This window comes from Oncorhynchus masou, chromosome 3 (assembly GCF_036934945.1).
Source record: "Oncorhynchus masou masou isolate Uvic2021 chromosome 3, UVic_Omas_1.1, whole genome shotgun sequence".
NCBI classification, from domain to species: Eukaryota; Metazoa; Chordata; class Actinopteri; order Salmoniformes; family Salmonidae; genus Oncorhynchus; species Oncorhynchus masou.
The window spans coordinates 7,565,850-7,586,087 of NC_088214.1; the positions used below are offsets into that span (position 1 = coordinate 7,565,850).

At 45.1% G+C, this 20,238-nt stretch overlaps 1 protein-coding gene across 4 annotated transcripts; it reads right to left on the reverse strand.

Moving 5' to 3' along the window:
- Positions 1–323: 323 nt before the first annotated feature.
- On the reverse strand, positions 324–19,950 carry LOC135509347 (tropomyosin alpha-1 chain-like). 4 transcript variants are annotated; one of them, XM_064929927.1, is made up of 9 exons: positions 19,555–19,950; positions 13,517–13,642; positions 5,815–5,948; positions 5,361–5,478; positions 4,642–4,712; positions 3,480–3,555; positions 3,270–3,332; positions 2,527–2,596; positions 324–855 (listed from the first exon to the last, which is right to left on the reverse strand). In XM_064929927.1, the coding sequence occupies exons 1-9, from the start codon at positions 19,666–19,668 to the stop codon at positions 773–775; spliced, it is 855 nt and encodes a 284-aa protein (XP_064785999.1). In that variant the 5' UTR covers positions 19,669–19,950; the 3' UTR covers positions 324–772. The 4 variants fall into 4 exon arrangements, with proteins under 4 accessions (XP_064785999.1, XP_064786020.1, XP_064785989.1 ...); XM_064929917.1 differs by lacking the exon at positions 324–855 and adding an exon at positions 1,120–1,447; XM_064929948.1 differs by lacking the exons at positions 13,517–13,642; positions 19,555–19,950 and adding an exon at positions 7,082–7,400.
- Between the last annotated feature and the right edge of the window lie 288 nt (positions 19,951–20,238).

A 20,238-nucleotide genomic window follows, 5' to 3' on the forward strand; every position in this document is an offset into this window, starting at 1 on the left:
TAGCAAACATACCATTGTGATGTAACATAAATATGTAAACGTTGAATATGTGTTCATTATTTCCGATTGCGGATTTATTACACAAAATGTCCGCATACAAACATGTGCATGAGCACCCATGCAGCTATGTCTTACTATACTTGTGAGGACGAACAATTGATTCCCATTCAAAATCCCATTTTCCCTAACCCCAACCCTGACGCTAAAATAACCTTTTTACAAGTGAGACCCAGCAAAATGTCCTCACTTCTCTGAATTTATGTTGGCTTACTATTTTTGTAAAAACTTCTATTACTCAGTATAGGAAAACATACACACACAAATTAAAGGTTGTATTATACATTTTTATTATTATAGCTAACCACAGACATTTCAACCCCCAAAATGTTTGTTTGTTTGTAGAATATGTCTGTGAAAAACACTGGTCCATGGTAGCTATACAACTGATACAAGCATTCCTATGTAGAGTCAGAGAGGAATCTTTGGTAGTGTTTTGGTATCCAGCTACAGCTGTCAGTATATGCTCATTGTACTTATAAAACGGTACTCATGACAGTAGGAAAGGACATCAAAACATAAAAGCTACCGGTAGTACACTAAAATAGAGAATGGAAAAACAAGAATTACAAATAGTGGTCGGAAAGCACAACGTCTTTCAATGGTTGAGACGTTAAAACTGGACATGCCATTAGAATTGTGACGTTATAGAAATAAAAAATAAATCATGGAACGTTGATTCTTCTTCTTCGGCTTCTAATTATGTTTAATTTCTTTACAAACTATTCAGCTCTATCAGTGTTTGGTCCAGGACCTGATGCATATCCAAGTTCTCTTCTTTTGCACTGGATAAATGTTCTGTAATAAAAGGTTGTAATATTCAAACTTGAGAAATTCAGTCCACTTTGATATATCTCTCTTTAATGAGATTTGCTGGGACACAGACATTGAGAAGACAAAAACGTAATGACTGCACCTGTAAACTGTTTTGTTATTCTTTAGTTGATAGTTATACTAATGTTAAAAATAAAAATAAAAATATTTATTAGCAGAAAAAGGAGAGGATAAAAGCAGTAAAGTTGAGGTAGCAGATTTACAAAGTAAGGATTCAAGGAGAGGAAGTGCATAGAACAGGTCACATTTTATTGAAATGTTGATTTTACAGAAAAGTTCTCACAACAAGACAGAAAAGGTCTCACAACAAGACAGAAAAGGCACGAAGAAAAGATAAAATAAGAGAATGCAATAGAAGAGAGGAGAAGATAAGAGGCGAAGAGAAGAAAATAAAGGAAGGGAGGAGAAGAGAAGATGAGAAAAGGTGAAAGCGTCCCATTTCGATTGGTGAAGTGTGAAAGGTTAAAGGTAATCTATATGGCGGTCATGTCGGTGAGGGCATGGTCCAGCTCCTCACTGATGGCCTTGTACTTCAGCTTCTGAGAGTACAGTTCATCTAGAGGTCAGTCGATCAGAGGAAATGAGCAGGCGTGGCAGGATGCAGCAGGGTCAGAAGAGCAGAGAGAACAGCACAGAGACCATAGAGGAAAAGGGGAGGGAGAGACAGAGAGAGAGGGGTGGAGGGAGAGACAGAGAGGTGGAGGGAGAGACAGAGAGAGAGGGGTGGGGGAGAAAGGGGTGGGAGAGAAGAAAGAGGGAGAGAGAAAGAAAGAGAAGAAAGAAAGGGGTGGAGGGGAGGAAAGAGGGGTGGAGGGAGAAAGAAAAGGGTGGAGGGGAGAAAGAAAGAGGGTGGAGGGAGAGGAAAGAGGGTGGAGGGGGAGAAAGAAAGAGGGTGGGAGAGAGAAAGAGGGGTGGAGGGGGAGAAAGGAGGGGTGGAGGGAGAGAGAAAGAAAGAGGGGTGGAGGGAGAGAGAAAGAAAGAGGGGTGGAGGGAGAGAAAGAGGGGTGGAAGAAGAAAGAAAGAGGGGGAGGGAGGAAAGAGAGGGAGGGAGAAAGAAAGGAGGGGGGAGGGGGAGAGAGAAAGAAAGAGGGGGGGGGGAGGGAGAGGGGTGGAGGGAAAGAAAGAGGGGTGGAGGGAGGAGAAAGAAAGAGGGGGTGGAGGGAGAGAGAAAGAGAGGGGTGGAGAAAGAAAGAAAGGGGGAGGAGAGAGAGAAAGAAAGAGGGTGGGAGAGGGAGGGAAAGAAAGAGGGGGAGAGAGAGAAAGAGAGGGGAGGGAGAGAGAGAAGAGAGAAAGAAAGAGGGTGGGAGAGAGGAGGGGTGGAGAGAAAGAAAGAGGGTGGAGGGAGAGAAAGAAAGAGGGTGGAGGGAGAGAAAGAAAGAGGGTGGAGAGAGAGAAAGAAAGAGGGTGGAGGGAGAGAAAGAAAGAGGGTGGAGGGAGAGAAAGAAAGAGGGTGGAGGGAGAGAGAAAGAAAGAGGGTGGAGGGAGAGAGAAAGAAAGAGGGAAATTGAGAGATTAGGGTCAAAGAATAATACAGAGGTAGAGAGAAACAGTCTAGAATCCAGATGGTTTGACTCTGAGGAACCATAGTGTGCAGAGATATAAACAGCCATGAAATGCACTGTGTGTGAACTGTACCTTCTAAGTCATCAATGGTCTTTTCCAGTTTAGCCACCGATCTCTCTGCAAACTCAGCACGAGTCTCAGCCTAGAGAGACGGGACAGAGGACCGGTTATAGCCAGTAACGACAGATATCCCCTTACACACTATGTGTGTGAAATAGGACCAATATACACAGAGTATAACAAACATTAGGAACACCTTCCTACTGGATGAGTTGCATCTCAAGCGCCGCACATTTGGCCCAGCGTCGTCTGGGTTAGCGGAGGGTTTGGCCGACATTGTAAATTAGAATTTGTTCTTAACTGACTTGCCTGGTTAAATAAATATGTATATAAAAGTTTGGGAGCCGAAGTCTATCCCTATTCGTCAGGTCATTGGTCAACAGTAGGGATTCTTCAATGAAGTGTGTGTGTTGTTCAACAATAGACGACTTGTTTTCATTTACATTTTTTCCACTGTGAAATACTGTACCAAACATCTTAGTTGGATGTAAATTTGTAAATTTGTAAATTTGCAACTAAGACGTCAAAATTAAAGACAGATTTATTGAGTTATCTTCGATTAATTCAGACTATTTTAAAAGGAAGTGCATACTGGCTACGGTGTCTCAAGATGGACAAACAGTACTATTTTTTCTCGGTTTTTCAAACAATGGTCTTTTAAGGGAGTATGTGAGCACACTTGTTCGGTTCACTTAGCCGAGTTCGGCTGAAGCCTTAAGGGCAACATGCCACCACAGACAGACAGCTGTCCTCACCTCTTTCAGTTTGTCAGTCAGCACTTTGATTTCGTCCTCATACTTGTCTTCTTTTTCTGAATACTGCAGAGACAAAACAACATATTTATTAAAATGGAACTCATGTTACATGTCATTAATTATTATTCGGTAGCAGATTTCAGAGCTGATATTTTGCAAAAGTATCGTTCAGACAGGGCACAGAGAAAGAGAACAAAATAGGGGACTCACCTTAACAGACTGTGCCTCTAGGGACTTGAGGTTGTTGGTTACATTCTTCAGCTCTTCCTCCAGGTCACCACATTTACTGTAGAGGAGGACAGAGGGAATCAACTGACATCAACAAGGCAATCTTGTTGTAACAGTATAATTTTAGACCGTCCCCTCGCCCATACCTGGGCGTGAACCAGGGACCCTCTGCACACATCAACAACAGTCACCCACGAAGCATCATTACCCATCGCTCCACAAAAGCCATGGCCCTTGATGAACAAAGGGAACAACTACTTCGAGGGGGGGGGGCTGATTGGTGTCACAGTTTTGCCCCAGCTAACACACCAGACGCCAATAATCAACTAATCATGATCTTCAGTTTAGAACGCAATTTGTTTAATCAGCTGTGTTTGCTAGGATGGAGGTAAAAGAAAGACACCAATCAGGCCCCAGAGGACTAGAGTTGCAAACCCCTGCGAGTAGCAAGTAAAAGCATTCTAACACAAGAAGTCTGACCAGGGCCAGCACCAGAACAAATCAGTTGGACTGGCATTTGATTTCCATAAGGGGCAAGTTTTTTTTTTTTTCCCCCAATGGGACCTCCTACGCATTTTATAAAAATGGGTTTTATAGTAAAGACATGTCATTTTACATGCCATACCATTTATGGCCAGACAGCATCGGATACATGGGCTATCCATACCAAGACAGAGGGGGCGCTGTTTCCCTGTCCAGACAGCATCAGATACATGGGCTATCCATACCGAGACAGAGGGGGCGCTGTTTCCCTGTCCAGACAGCATCAGATACATGGACTATCCATACCGAGACAGAGGGGGCGCTGTTTCCCTGTCCAGACAGCATCAGATACATGGACTATCCATACCGAGACAGAGGGGGCGCTGTTTCCCTGTCCAGACAGCATCAGATTCATGGACTATCCATACCGAGACAGAGGGGGCGCTGTTTTGCTTGCTCCAATGCTTTATTTGAGATTGATGAGTCTTTCTGTTGGCTCGCATCTCAGTCAAATAAATTATCAATATTTTAATATTTGATTTGGACATGCAACGATGCACGTTAGGGTCGGCCAGGCCCCCTAAGGCCCGCCCCTAACGCCACCCTGTAGTCTGACTAACATAGTTGACACACATCTAGTGTGATGAGTATTGGTACTTACAGCTCAGAGATCTCTGCTCGCTCTTCGGCCCTCTCCAGTTCCCCTTCTAGGATGACCAGCTTACGAGCAACCTGAAACAGAACAACACAAACCATGGGTCAGAAGGGATCTCTTGGAGACTAAATTCAACATGAAATCAATAATCGTGCCTCATGACATTGACTCATCTGAAAATGTATGATGTCATGAACGGCACCTGAGGTCTTCATGACCACAACAACTAACCAAGAAAAACTGTGTTATACTGGGTATGACCAGCTATACTAGGGCCTTACGGATTAGACCCAGAGGTTTTCCTGGTCAGGGGAAACTCTTGGCTTAGTGGTTAGAGTGTTGGGCCAATAACTAAAAGGTTGCTGGATCAAATCCCTGAGCTGACAAGGTAAAAATATGTTGTTCTGCCCTTGAACAAGGCAGCTAACCCAGTATTCCCCAGGTGCTCACAATGTGGCTGGCTGTTGATTAAGGCAGCCCCCTGCACCTCTCTGACTCAGAGGGGTTGGGTTAAATGAGGATGACACATTTCAGTTGAATGCATTCAGTTGTACAACTGACTAGGTATCCCCCTTCCCCTAATAACAAACTATGCTGTGACTCCAGGGTGAAGTTTTCACTGGGCACAGGATCTAGGATCAGCTTCCATTTAGTGGGGAAAATGCAAAACAGACCCAAGGTCAGCATCTAAGGGCACCTTCACCCTACTATTCTGTGCTTCTTACCTCCTCGTACTTCCTGTCGGCCTCCTCAGCGATGTGCTTGGCCTCCTTCAGCTGCATCTCCTGGATCTCCATCTTCTCCTCGTCCTTGGAGGCTCGGTTCTCTATCACCTTCATGCCTCTGGAGCAACAGCAACACAGGGTTAGCCACAGTATAACCTACTGTATGTGAAGACTTAAGAAAAACGCTAGATAGCTCTGTAAACTATCTACCTGTAAGCTAACTCGGATTACCATTATATCAAGAATAACTGTGTATAACTACAATCCCCCCCCCCACCTACATACAGAGGAAGTCCGCAAAGTGTGGAGGCCACTTTCTCCTTTGTCCAAAAAGAAACACAATCCCTCCTTATAGCAGTCCATACCCATTGATAAACATGGACCCATAGAAAAGCCCTGTGGCGCTGTCCTATCTATATAATGACATGGTGACTTGTTGTAGTCCTGATCTGACCTCTCACTCTCGTCGGCAGCCTTCTCCGCCTCCTCTAGTTTCTGCAGGGCAGTGGCCAGCCTCTCCTGAGCCCTGTCCAACTCCTCCTCCACCAGCTGAATCCTACGGTTCAGAGCCGCCACGTCGCCCTCCGCCTGCAGGGGGGGGGGCACAGGTCGCAGGTTAGAGGTCATGATAAAGATCAGAGGAAACAAAAAAGAAAAAAAATATTCCCAACAATGGGTGATGAGGTGAAACAGGGAGCCTGCAGATAGTGTATCGTCACTGTTCAAGTCAGTCCTCAACCCACACTGTGTATTATCCAAGAATTAAGGACTCATTCAGAAGAGTAGGGGGACTCATGATGGAAATGGTTGAATCTTGATAAATTGTACACACTAGTGCAACATCCCCTCCTCAACAACCTACTGTAAACAGTCAGTCAGTGTGAATAGTTGGCAGTCTGGGATGGCTGCTTATCAATGTGCTTCCTGTGAGACGCCCATTGTAAAAAATAACCCTGACGTCTGTCTGTCTGCTTCTCTCCTGTCTGGTCCCTTCATTCAATAGGAAAAACTAACCTCTGCTTGTTCAAGACAAGGCATTTGACAAGCCTATCATTGTTAGCTTTTCAATATAATGCTATAGTAAATTAGGGGGTTAGCCACGACTGGGACTCAAATCCGGGTCCAGCAACTGTCAAGCCAAGAGGGCCGAACCCCTTGAGGAGGTGTTGGGTTGGGTTAAGGTCGGTACATTACCCTTCCTTCAGGAGAGTGGTCCCCACACTTCTCTACACCAAGCCCCCTCACGTGTACACAACTCTCCGATGGCCACAAGGGTGCCATCCCACTTCTGACACCAGTGTAGCGAACCCGGGTCCATCGAATGTCATGCCAACACCTTTACCGTTGCTAGGTGTTGGGTTTTAAGGTCGCTACAATACAATTAAAGGTCATCAAAAGTGAATGATTTTATGGGAATTAAATTTGAAGGCACTTGACTTGACTATGGGAATACTTGGTTTCCTGACTGTCCCATTCTCTTCACATCGAAAATAGAAAACGTACCTCCACTTCCAATGATCAGCCGACATTACAACCAGAATATGAATGAACTCAATTACATGCCTCACTTCAAGGTAGTGCATAGTGGCACTGACTTTTTAGTCGATATAATTTTAGACTACTTCAAATGAGTTTTCTGCAAAATAAGAACGGAGGAAAACCAAAAGTAAAATAAACGTGGCAAACAGGGAATTATACAACTGTAGCCACAACATTCTCACGTTTTCGCGCAATTCCCGTTCATCGTCCAACTGTTTCTGTAAAAGTATCGTGTGATCTTCAGCATCGTCCGCTTGCTGTTGAAGCGCCTGGATTTTCCTTTTCACCGCGTCCAATGATCCACCTGTCATTATCGAACGAAGTGATCGATCTAGCCTACTGTAAATTGGATATCAAATTTAAAATACGTTTAAGAAGTGGAGGGCCGGGAAAGGGCTGGAGGTTTGAGGAAAGTTATGGCTGAAATCCTCCAATCCTGAGCAGTCTCAGATGACATCATGATTAGATTAACCAGAGGGAGGGAGGTTTTCGTGCATGAAGGTCTTGATCTTTGTTCCCATGAGAGGGTGTGGATTTATAGCTGGTTTTAATGTCTATGGTTTTTAGCTTTCACTTCAGTTTCAGTGCAAGGTGTGTGTAGGTTTATGTCTGCAGTTATGTCCACCCTGAACTGATTAGAGAGAGAGAGCGAGTACCCGAGAGAGAGACTATGAACTTCTTTAGAACTTCTGTGAGTGTAATGTTTACTGTTCATTTTTATTGTTTATTTCACTTATGTTTATTATCTACTTCACTTGCTTTGGCAATGCTAACATATGTTTCCCATGCCAATAAAGCCCTTGAATTGAATTGAGTATGCTAGAGAGAGAGAGAGTGTGTGTGTGTGTGCAGGGCTGGGTTAATGCTGAGGTTTACCGGGCTGAAGCCCCTGGGCCCCAGGCACTTGGGGGGCCCAAGAGGCAGCAAAAAAAAGAGAAGAAGAAAACAAAAATGATGAAGGAAATATATTAAATAACTGATTAAAAAAACAAAAAAACAACAACTGCATAATAAATAATATATTGGGTAACTGATTAATACATTTTTAAAAATACATAATAAATAATATATTGAGTAACTGATTAATGAAATAAAATACAAAAACACATAAGAAATAATAAATAATATTTTGGGTAACTGATTAATACAAAATTAAAATAAATACATAATAAATAAATGTGACTGGATTGTGACCTTGGATTATGTTTTATCACAAGCACATACAAGTATCTGCCAAAATAAAGGAAACACCAACATAATGTCTTAAAAGGGTACTGGGCCACCACGAGCTGGCAGGACAGTTCAATGCTCCTTGGCATAGATTCTACAAGTGGACATAAACCATGCCAGGAAAACGCACCCCACACCATAACATATACTTTGTATTACTTGTTTACTCCAGTGTTTCCTTTATTTTGGCAATTACTGGTATTCCTACAGTTTGTAAGGCTGCAGTTTGGGCAGCATCTGCACCAAATACCGTATAGGCTACAGCTTGTTGCATTGTGGCCATAGATATATAATCCATAGATGGGTCTTGTAACCTCTTACCCTGGCAATTTGAATGTTAAAACTCATCGGTACACTAGTAATGAATGCCAGTCCTGACTTGAATGGGAACGGCCATCTATGGATTATATTTCTATGGTTGGTTAAGGCTGTTGTTTTGCATTTTTGCAGATTTCAAAATACAATTTTCACTCCCAATTTGTAGCTAACAGCAGCGCCGTTTTTCAAAGTAGCTCATCTTGAGACGAGCTCATCGTTCATCACTGTGATTAGCCTATGTCTTCATCCTTATCATTAGGTGAGTCAGTGTGCCACTGAAAACATTATTTAGTAGACTACTGTAGTTCATGATATATATACTGTATCTATATTGCCTCATAATATTGTACAATCTGTGTGTTGCTTAATTGTCAGTGTAGCCACTCATTTCTATAAAAATAACCCTGAGGCCCTGTGTGTGTGTGTGTGTGTGTGTGTGTGTGTGTGTGTGTGTGTGTGTGTGTGTGTGTGTGTGTGAGAGATTCATATCAGTGCATAATAAAGTAGGTGTGATGGGCAAAGTAAACTTGCCTCTAAATATGTTTTCATATCTGTTAAAACAATCTTTATACTCTTGGAGCTCAGATGCAAAAATTTTAATACCAACGTTTCGACAGCCAAGCTGTCTTCATCAGGGTATTAAAATTTTTGCATCTGAGCTCCAAGAGTGTGCGGCTTTCTTTTATTTTCAAGTTTCTACTCCGCTAGCCAGCACCTCGTCTTAATAGGTGTGCGTTTCTTTTCTTCTAAAACAATCTTTATAACATGTATACTGGACAAAGAAATGGTTGTAATGTTAACTGATTTATTGGCTGCAATAACCTGTAGCCGTTGGGCAGCAACACATTCCACAGGCTAGTGGTTCCTGTCTTTCTTTCTCCTTTTCCTCTGGGGTTGGATGACACTGATTTAAGGTTGAATATGAACACAGGAAGAAGATCAATCATTCTAATCATTCAAATCAAATCAATGCGCTGAATACAACAGGTAAACTTACCGTGATATGCTGAATACAACAGGTAAACTTACCGTGAAATGCTGACTTTACAAGCCCTTAAACCAACAATGCAGTCGTAAGAAAAATAAGAGTTAAGAAAAAATATTTACAAAATAAATTAAAGTAAAAATAAAGTAACACAATAAAATAACAATAGCAAGGTTAGATACAGGAGGTGACGGTACTGAGTCAATGTGCGGGGGTACAGGTTAGTCCAGGTAATTGAGGTCATTTGTACATGTAGGTAGGGGGTAAAGTGACTATGCATAGGTAATAAACAGCGAGTAGCAGCAGTGTAAAAAAAATGGAGGGTCATTGCAAATATTCCAGGTAGCCATTTGATTAATTGTTCAGCAGTGGCTTCGCACAATAAGCTGTTAAGGAGCCTTTTGGACCTAGACTTGAGAACAGAGAGAACAGTCTATGACTCGGGTGACTGGAGTCTTTGATCATTTTTAGGACCTTCCTCTGACACCGCCTTGTATAAAGGTCCTGGAAGGGCAGGAAGCTTGGCCCCACTACCCTCTGTAGGGCCTTGCGGTCAGATGCCGAGTAGTTACCATACCAGGCGGTGATGCAACCAGACAGGATGCTCTCGATGGTGCAGCTGTAGAACTTTTGAGGATCTGGGGACCCATGACAAATCTTTTCAGTCTCCTGAGGGGGATAAGGCATTGATGTGCCCTCTTCACAGCTGTCTTGGTGTGTTTGGACCATGATAGTGTATTGTGATGTTGACACAAAGGAACTTGAAGCTCTCAACCTGCTCCACGATGAGAATGGGGGTGTGCTTGGCCCTCCTTTTCCTGTACTCCACAATCAGTTCCTTTGTCTTGATCACGTTGATGGAGAGGTTGTCATCCTAGCACGACACTGCCAAGTCTCTGACCTCCTCCCTATAGGCTCATCGTTGTCGGTGATCAGGCCTACCACTGTGGCGTCGTCGGCAAACTTTATGATGGTGTTGGAGTTGTTCTTGGCCATGCAGTCATGGGTGAACAGAGAGTACAGGAGGGGACTAAGCATGCACCCCTGAGGGGCGATATTAACATTGACATTTTCAGTCAAAACACCTCAAAATAAGACATGGTATCAAAAACAAGGTGAAATGAGCTGAAACAAGCCACTTACTATTTCACATATGGCAGTTCAGAATCACAACATGTTGACAGTGTCTGTGACTGTGTCTGTGTCTGTAGCTGTGTCTCTGTTATTGTGTCGGTATCTGTGTCTGTAACTGTATCTGTATCTGTGTCTGTAGCTGTGTCTGTGTCTGTATCTGTGTCTGTAGCCGTGTCTGTGTCTGTAGCTGTGTCTCTGTTATTGTGTCTGTATCTGTGTCTGTATCTGTGTCTGTAGCTGTGTCTGTGTCTGTAGCTGTGTCTCTGTTATTGTGTCTGTATCTGTGTCTGTAGCCGTGTCTGTGACTCTGTAACTGTGTCTGTGACCGTGTCTGTAGCCGGGTCTGTAAACGTGTCTGTGTCTGTTGCTGCGCCTGTCATTGTGTCTGTAGCTATGCATGTAACTGTGTCCGTGGCTGTGTATGTAACTGTGTCCGTGGCTGTGCCTGTAACTGTAGCCGTGTCTGTAACTGTGTCTGTAGCCGTGTCTGTAGCCGTGTCTGTAACTGTGTCTGTAGCTATGCATGTAACTGTGTCCGTGGCTGTGCCTGTAACTGTAGCTATGCATGTAACTGTGTCTGTAGCTGTGCCTGTAACTGTAGCCGTGTCTGTAACTGTGTCTGTAGCCGTGTCTGTAGCCGTGTCTGTAACTGTGCCTTTAGCTGTGCCTGTAACTGTAGCCGTGTCTGTAGCCGTGTCTGTAACTGTGTCTGTAGCTGTGCCTGTAACTGTAGCCATGTCTGTAACTGTGTCTGTAGCCGTGTCTGTAACTGTGTCTTTAGCTGTGCCTGTAACTGTAGCCGTGTCTGTAGCCGTGTCTGTAACTGTGTCTGTAGCTATGCCTGTAACTGTAGCCGTGTCTGTAACTGTGTCTGTAGCCGTGTCTGTAGCCGTGTCTGTAACTGTGTCTTTAGCTGTGCCTGTAACTGTAGCCATGTCTGTAGCCGTGTCTGTAACTGTGTCTGTAGCTATGCCTGTAACTGTAGCCATGTCTGTAACTGTGTCTGTGGTCTCCTTACCAGAAGCGTTTCCAGTATAGTCTTCAATAGCCACAGCAGTGTGAGGTTCTCTGTTTGTTTTAGCTGCATTCCTCACATTTCTGTGTTGCTGCATATGTGGAGTAGTGGAGCTGAGACTCTGCATGTGTCCCAAATGGCATCCTAGTCCCTATACAGTGCACTACTTTTGACCAGAGCCTTATGGGTCCAGGTGAAAAGTAATGCACTATATATATATATATATATGAAATAGCAGCCCCTGAACCTTTGTTTCAGACCTGGGAGAAGACCGTAACGCAGTTCAGTAGATGCTATCTTTGAGAAAACCTCATAGAGAGAGAGGAGACTGTTGACTTTGTTCATATATGGGAGTGAAGGTTGGAAAGTCACATTGACTGTACTTCGTTGATTTATTGGGTGTTTTCTGTTGATGAAAGAGACCCTGCTGTAGTCTGAGGGAAAGCAGTTGGCTGTGCTGTTGATGAAAGAGACCCTGCTGTAGTCTGAGGGAAAGCAGTTGGCTGTGCTGTTGATGAAAGAGACCCTGCTGTGGTCTGAGGGAAAGCAGTTGGCTGTGCTGTTGATGAAAGAGACCCTGCTGTAGTCTGAGGGAAAGCAGTTGGCTGTGCTGTTGATGAAAGAGACCCTGCTGTAGTCTGAGGGAAAGCAGTTGGCTGTGCTGTTGATGAAAGAGACCGTGCTGTGGTCTGAGGGAAAGCAGTTGGCTGTGCTGTTGATGAAAGAGACCCTGCTGTAGTCTGAGGGAAAGCAGTTGGCTGTGCTGTTGATGAAAGAGACCCTGCTGTAGTCTGAGGGAAAGCAGTTGGCTGTGCTGTTGATGAAAGAGACCCTGCTGTAGTCTGAGGGAAAGCAGTTGGCTGTGCTGTTGATGAAAGAGACCCTGCTGTAGTCTGAGGGAAAGCAGTTGGCTGTGCTGTTGATGAAAGAGACCCTGCTGTAGTCTGAGGGAAAGCAGTTGGCTGTGCTGTTGATGAAAGAGACCCTGCTGTGGTCTGAGGGAAAGCAGTTGGCTGTGCTGTTGATGAAAGAGACCCTGCTGTAGTCTGAGGGAAAGCAGTTGGCTGTGCTGTTGATGAAAGAGACCCTGCTGTGGTCTGAGGGAAAGCAGTTGGCTGTGCTGTTGATGAAAGAGACCCTGCTGTGGTCTGAGGGAAAGCAGTTGGCTGTGAATCACGGGAATGTTGATGAAAGAGACCCTGCTGTAGTCTGAGGGAAAGCAGTTGGCTGTGCTGTTGATGAAAGAGACCCTGTCTGAGGGAAAGCAGTGGTCTGAGGATGAAAGCAGTTGGCTGTGCTGTTGATGAAAGAGACCCTGCTGTAGTCTGAGGGAAAGCAGTTGGCTGTGCTGTTGATGAAAGAGACCCTGCTGTGGTCTGAGGGAAAGCAGTTGGCTGTGCTGTTGATGAAAGAGACCCTGCTGTAGTCTGAGGGAAAGCAGTTGGCTGTGCTGTTGATGAAAGAGACCCTGCTGTGGTCTGAGGGAAAGCAGTTGGCTGTGCTGTTGATGAAAGAGACCCTGCTGTAGTCTGAGGGAAAGCAGTTGGCTGTGCTGTTGATGAAAGAGACCCTGCTGTGGTCTGAGGGAAGTGGATGTTATCCCACATGTTATTTTTCTGACCTGATCTCTCTAAATGATCAGGAAAAAGGAATGCTGTTTAATCTTGGCTCTTTTGATGATGCAACCAGACTAGATCAGAGTCTGTTGTCCAACGGTATTCGAAGATGTCTGAACAAACTTGCCAAGATAGAACCAAAGTTCTCTAAACCATGTGTGTACACTGGTGAAATGTTTGAGTACAAAGGAAGGTGTTTTATTGCTTAACCTTGGATGTGATATGATACATTTAAAACATCTGTATGTGTCTGAAATAGGGATTATTTGAGCGTTACAGTGACAACCCGGCAGTATCTCTAGTACTGTGCTGTACTCACGTCAGTAGCCTTCTTCTCTGACAGCTCCAGTTTCTCCTGTGCGTCCTTCAGAGCCTCAGAGTATTTATCCAACTCATCTTCTGTCCCCTTCAGCTTCTTATGCAGCCCTAGCAGCTCATCTTCCAACTGGGGGCACACAGAGTCAGAGCGAAGCAGAGAATCAGGGAAGGGTGTTCAGATATCAATATTTTATACAACAGACATACCTGTACCCCTGTCACAGAAAGGACAGACTAGGTGACAGAGTCAGGAAATGTTCAGATATGCGTTCTGTCACACAGAATCATGTCAGCTCTATATAAAACAGAATCACGTCAGCTCTATATAAAACAGAATCACGTCAGCTCTATATAAAACAGAATCACGTCAGCTCTATATAAAACAGAATCACGTCAGCTCTATATAAAACAGAATCACGTCAGCTCTATATAAAACAGAATCACGTCAGCTCTATATAAAACAGAATCACGTCAGCTCTATATAAAACAGAATCACGTCAGCTCTATATAAAACAGAATCACGTCAGCTCTATAAGACAGAATCACGTCAGCTCTATAAGACAGAATCACGTCAGCTCTATATAAAACAGAATCACGTCAGCTCTATATAAAACAGAATCACGTCAGCTCTATAAGACAGAATCACGTCAGCTCTATAAGACAGAATCACGTCAGCTCTATATAAAACAGAATCACGTCAGCTCTATTAGACAGAATCACGTCAGCTCTATATAAAACAGAATCACGTCAGCTCTATATAAAACAGAATCACGTCAGCTCTATATAAAACAGAATCACGTCAGCTCTATATAAAACAGAATCACGTCAGCTCTATATAAAACAGAATCACGTCAGCTCTATATAAAACAGAATCACGTCAGCTCTATATAAAACAGAATCACGTCAGCTCTATATAAAACAGAATCACGTCAGCTCTATATAAAACAGAATCACGTCAGCTCTATATAAAACAGAATCACGTCAGCTCTATATAAAACAGAATCACGTCAGCTCTATATAAAACAGAATCACGTCAGCTCTATTAGACAGAATCACGTCAGCTCTATATAAAACAGAATCACGTCAGCTCTATATAAAACAGAATCACGTCAGCTCTATATAAAACAGAATCACGTCAGCTCTATAAGACAGAATCACGTCAGCTCTATAAAACAGAATCACGTCAGCTCTATATAAAACAGAATCACGTCAGCTCTATAAAACAGAATCACGTCAGCTCTATAAGACAGAATCACGTCAGCTCTATATAAAACAGAATCACGTCAGCTCTATATAAAACAGAATCACGTCAGCTCTATAAGACAGAATCACGTCAGCTCTATATAAAACAGAATCACGTCAGCTCTATATTAGACAGAATCACGTCAGCTCTATATAAAACAGAATCACGTCAGCTCTATATTAAACAGAATCACGTCAGCTCTATATAAAACAGAATCACGTCAGCTCTATTAGACAGAATCACGTCAGCTCTATTAGACAGAATCACGTCAGCTCTATATTAAACAGAATCACGTCAGCTCTATTAGACAGAATCACGTCAGCTCTATTAGACAGAATCACGTCAGCTCTATATAAAACAGAATCACGTCAGCTCTATATAAAACAGAATCACGTCAGCTCTATTAGACAGAATCACGTCAGCTCTATATTAGACAGAATCACGTCAGCTCTATATAAAACAGAATCACGTCAGCTCTATTAGACAGAATCACGTCAGCTCTATATAAAACAGAATCACGTCAGCTCTATATAAAACAGAATCACGTCAGCTCTATATAAAACAGAATCACGTCAGCTCTATATAAAACAGAATCACGTCAGCTCTATATAAAACAGAATCACGTCAGCTCTATATAAAACAGAATCACGTCAGCTCTATATAAAACAGAATCACGTCAGCTCTATAAAACAGAATCACATCAGCTCTATATAAAACAGAATCACGTCAGCTCTATATTAAACAGATGTATATCTACAACATTGTGCCTCCAGTGGGGAAGTCAGGAGAAAAGGCCTGCAAAGGAAGAGAATAACCAACCACTCAGTATTTTGTAGCTAGAAAAATAGAATTGAATTGACTCCAACATTGCATGTATATTGCTAATGTTGCTAATGTTTAGTGCTTGTTCCAAAGACTAGAATGTTGTTGTTGGATTCAACCGTACTTTGTCCTGCAGTGCTTCATAGCCACGAAGTGTGATCCCAGTAGATGGCAGAAGGGTACAAGTGTTCACTACCCCGCTGGCCTTTGCCTCACAGGCTGCTGACGGGGCTCTGGTCAAACGCAGTGCACTACACAGGTAATATGGTGCCCTTGGGGACAAAGCCCCAGAGACTCATAGAATACCAGAGGAAAGCATCAGCACTCATCACTGTTTAACTCTATCCACCTAACTGTCTAAAGAGGTCTGTGTAATCCACCATGATACAGGCAGACGGAACCTCCCCATATCTGAAATGGCTGAGGGTATTGTGGATAGTGCTACTGACGACTGCCTGCCACCACGGTGCTCACACTTACGCACACGGTTCTAAGAATGTTGTGTTGTTCGTTCGACTACGTCCACAATGGAAGTCTACTCCCTATATAGTGCACTACTTTCGATCAATACCTACAGGGCTGTGGTCAAAAGTAGTGCACTATAAAGGGAATAGGGTGCCATTTGGGACATATCCTTAGTATCTCCTCTGGTATGTTCTTGAACTTTAGACAGATCAGACAAAGGAATGTTGGTGAGTGGATCTGCACCCCAGGGCCATGTAAAGTCACACCAAAGTGAGGAGCAGAGCGACAGCTGGCATAGCTAGCTTTTTATTCCTGGTACCCCTTGTTGTCCCTGTACAACGCGGGGGGGCTAATCCTTCTGGAGCTCTATGGCTCTCTTACGATCTATCTATGATCAGTCGTGATGCAGCCTGCTGCTGGATACCAAATGGACAGGGGAACCCCTGTCCCCTTAGCCTGGAGATACAAAATGATTAGATCTGGTAGCTTTAATAATTCATAGATTGATTCACCAAGCCTTCTGATGTGCTGCATGGAATTTGTTATCACATTGGAATTTTCAACCATATCAACTGATAAGCTGGGTGGAATTTGGGCCATATTTCTTCCTTTCACGTCTACAGGAGTGTCCGGGAGGTTACGGGGAAGGGGTGGGTTTGGGATGCAGAAGAACTCCTTCACTGCTCTTTCCTCTCTCCCTGAGGGCTCATCTCTCTCTCCATCCCTCTCTCCCAAATGGATCATCCCTCTCTCCATCCCTCTCTCCCTGAGGACTTCATCCCTCTCTCCATCCCTCTCTCGCTGATGACTCATCCCTCTCTCCCTGATGACTCATCCCTCTCTCCATCCCTCTCTCCCTGAGGGCTTCATCCCTCTCTCCATCCCTCTCTCGCTGATGACTCATCCCTCTCTCCCTGATGACTCATCTCTCTCTCCATCTCTCTCTCCCTGAGGACTTCATCTCTCTCTCCATCCCTCTCTCCCTGAGGGCTTCATCTCTCTCCATCCCTCTCTCCCTGAGGGCTTCATCTCTCTCCATCCCTCTCTCCCTGAGGGCTTCATCTCTCTCTCCATCCCTCTCTCCCTGAGGGCTTCATCCCTCTCTCCATCCCTCTCTCTTCCTGAGGGCTTCATCCCTCTCTCCATCCCTCTCTCCCTGAGGGCTTCATCCCTCTCTCCCTCCATCCCTCTCTCCCTGAGGGCTTCATCTCTCTCTCCATCCCTCTCTCCCTGAGGGCTTCATCTCCCTCTCCCTCCATCCATCCCTCTCTCCCTGAGGGCTTCATCTCTCTCTCCATCCCTCTCTCCCTGAGGCCTTCATCTCTCTCTCCATCCCTCTCTCCCTGAGGGCTTCATCCCTCTCTCCATCCCTCTCTCCCTGAGGGCTTCATCTCTCTCTCCATCCCTCTCTCCCTGAGGGCTTCATCTCTCTCTCCATCCCTCTCTCCCTGAGGCCTTCATCTCTCTCTCCATCCCTCTCTCCCTGAGGGCTTCATCCCTCTCTCCATCCCTCTCTCCCTGAGGGCTTCATCTCTCTCTCCATCCCTCTCTCCCTGAGGGCTTCATCTCTCTCCATCCCTCTCTCCCTGAGGGCTTCATCTCTCTCCATCCCTCTCTCCCTGAGGGCTTCATCTCTCTCCATCCCTCTCTCCCTGATGCCTCATCCCTCTCTCCATCCCTCTCTCCCTGAGGGCTTCATCTCTCTCTCCATCCCTCTCTCCCTGAGGGCTTCATCTCTCTCTCTCCATCCCTCTCTCCCTGAGGGCTTCATCTCCATCTCTCCATCCCTCTCTCCCTGAGGGCTTCATCTCTCTCCATCCCTCTCTCCCTGAGGCCTTCATCTCTTCATCCCTCTCTCTCTCCATCCCTCTCTCCCTGAGGGCTTCATCTCTCTCTCCATCCCTCTCTCCCTGAGGGCTTCATCTCTCTCCATCAGAGGAAAGGAGAACCATCCTCAATACAATCAGCTAGCTGTTCTATGTCTCAGAGCTTATTTTAATCAATCAATTAAGTAGCTCTTTTCCCCGGGCTAATTTTACTCTGCATAAACTACTTTATACTCTGTGAGGAGTATAGGTCATCCACAAATGTATTCCATCACACTCTGCCTTGGGCTAGTTTCTTCCATTTCTTCCATGAGAAGAACTGCATTTATTTATACCTCAGAAATGACATTTATGATATATATATATACAGCATCTATTTACTAATGATAATTTCCACCCATGTATCTAATACATTGGATCCGAGATATTGACATTCAAGCACACAGCACAAGAGGAACAGCATCACGTTCATTATCAAGTACTTCAACATTAGCCTATATTACATTAGATTTTTTTTAAGTACCCATGTATATTTTACCACTCTGTACAATTCATCACTTGTATCCATTAGCTGCTTTCTGTCTCCCCCTCCTCAGCTCTTCCCTCTCAGCTCTTCCCCCTCCTCAGCTCTTCCCTCTCAGCTCTTCCCCCTCCTCAGCTCTTCCCTCTCAACTCTTCCCCCTCCTCAGCTCTTCCCTCTCACCCTTTCCCCCTCCTCAGCTCTTCCCTCTCACCCTTCCCCCTCCTCAGCTCTTCCCTCTCACCCTTTCCCCCTCCTCAGCTCTTCCCTCTCACCCTTTCCCCCTCCTCAGCTCTTCCCTCTCTCCCTTTCCCCCTCCTCAGCTCTTCCCTCTCACCCTTTCCCCTCCTCAGCTCTTCCCTCTCACCCTTTCCCCCTCCTCAGCTCTTCCCTCTCACCCTTTCCCCTCCTCAGCTCTTCCCTCTCTCCCTTTCCCCTCCTCAGCTCTTCCCTCTCTCCCTTTCCCCCTCCTCAGTTCTTCCCTCTCAGCTCTTCCCCCTCCTCAGCTCTTCCCTCTCTCCCTTTCCCCCTCCTCAGCTCTTCCCTCTCAGCTCTTCCCCCTCCTCAGCTCTTCCCTCTCACCCTTTCCCCTCCTCAGCTCTTCCCTCTCACCCTTTCCCCCTCCTCAGCTCTTCCCTCTCACCCTTTCCCCTCCTCAGCTCTTCCCACTCTCCCTTTCCCCCTCCTCAGCTCTTTTTCCCTTTCCCCCTCTCAGTTCTTCCCTCTCAGCTCTTCCCCTTATTTCCTCAGATCTTTCCTGGTTCTCAATATCCAAGCAATCACCTTAGAATTTCCAGGAAATCTTTACCTTCCTTCACTCACCTTATTTCCCTAGAATTCCTCTTTACCTTCCTTCACTCACCTTATCTTTCCTCTCCCCTCTTTACCTTCCTTCACTCACCTTATCTTTCCTCTCCCCTCTTTACCTTCCTTCACTCACCTTATCTTTCCTCTCCCCTCTTTACCTTCCTTCACTCACCTTATCTTTCCTCTCCCCTCTTTACAGTCCTTCCCTCACCTTATCTTTCCTCTCCCCTCTTTACAGTCCTTCCTCACCTTATCTTTCCTCTCCCCTCTTTACAGTCCTTCCCTCACCTTATCCCCCCCCTCTCAATATCCTTCCCTCACCTTATCTCCCCCCCCTCTCAATATCCTTCCCTCACCTGTTTGCATTTGTCCTCAGCTGATTTCTTGTCGGTCTCTGCCTGCTCCGCCCTGTCGATGGCGTTCTCTTTGTCCAGCTTCAGCATCTGCATTTTCTTCTTGATGGCCTCCATGGTTGACGGTTGTTAGGGGTCAGTGGCTACAGAAACGTGGGACAGGAAGGTCTAGTTAGACACTTAAAGACAAACCCTCTCACAGAGAGAGAGAGAGAGAGAGAGACTAGTCCTTTCTCAGTTTCCAAGTCCACCAGAGCCAATACGCCAGCTGATACAGAGAGCAAGAGAGAGAGAGAGAGAGAGAGAGGAGAGAGCAGAGGATGCAGACTGGAAACCAGGGCTGATATAAGTGATTTAAACCTGACTGGTTTTGAAGAGACAGCCCCATGCAGTCCCCAGTGACATAGACCACTACCCCCTTCCACCCCCCCCCCCCACCCCCCGCGCCTGGTTAGCTAGCTAACCTCAGCAGCCACAGTATCCCCCCTCCCTCTACCCCTCCCTCTCTGGTCTGAACCTCCCCACTCACTCCTCCTAAGGCTTTCTTAAGAACGTAACAGACACTCTGGCGATATTCACCCGCTCTCCTTATTTGGAAGCATGTTCTCATTTCCTTTTTTTTCTTAAGGGGACGGGCTGGAACGGAGAGAGAAAGATCTTGAGGAACGGAGAGAGAAAGATCTTGAG

Bases quoted from the DNA above. Each gene is read 5' to 3' on its own strand.
- LOC135509347 (XM_064929927.1), bottom strand. From the start codon at position 19,668: ATGGAGGCCATCAAGAAGAAAATGCAGATGCTGAAGCTGGACAAAGAG. The intron at 3,556-4,641 runs GTAAGTACCAAT...CCTCCTCTACAG, and splicing joins CGAGCAGAGATCTCTGAGCT to TAAATGTGGTGACCTGGAGG. The intron at 3,333-3,479 runs GTGAGTCCCCTA...TTGTCTCTGCAG, and splicing joins TAGAGGCACAGTCTGTTAAG to TATTCAGAAAAAGAAGACAA.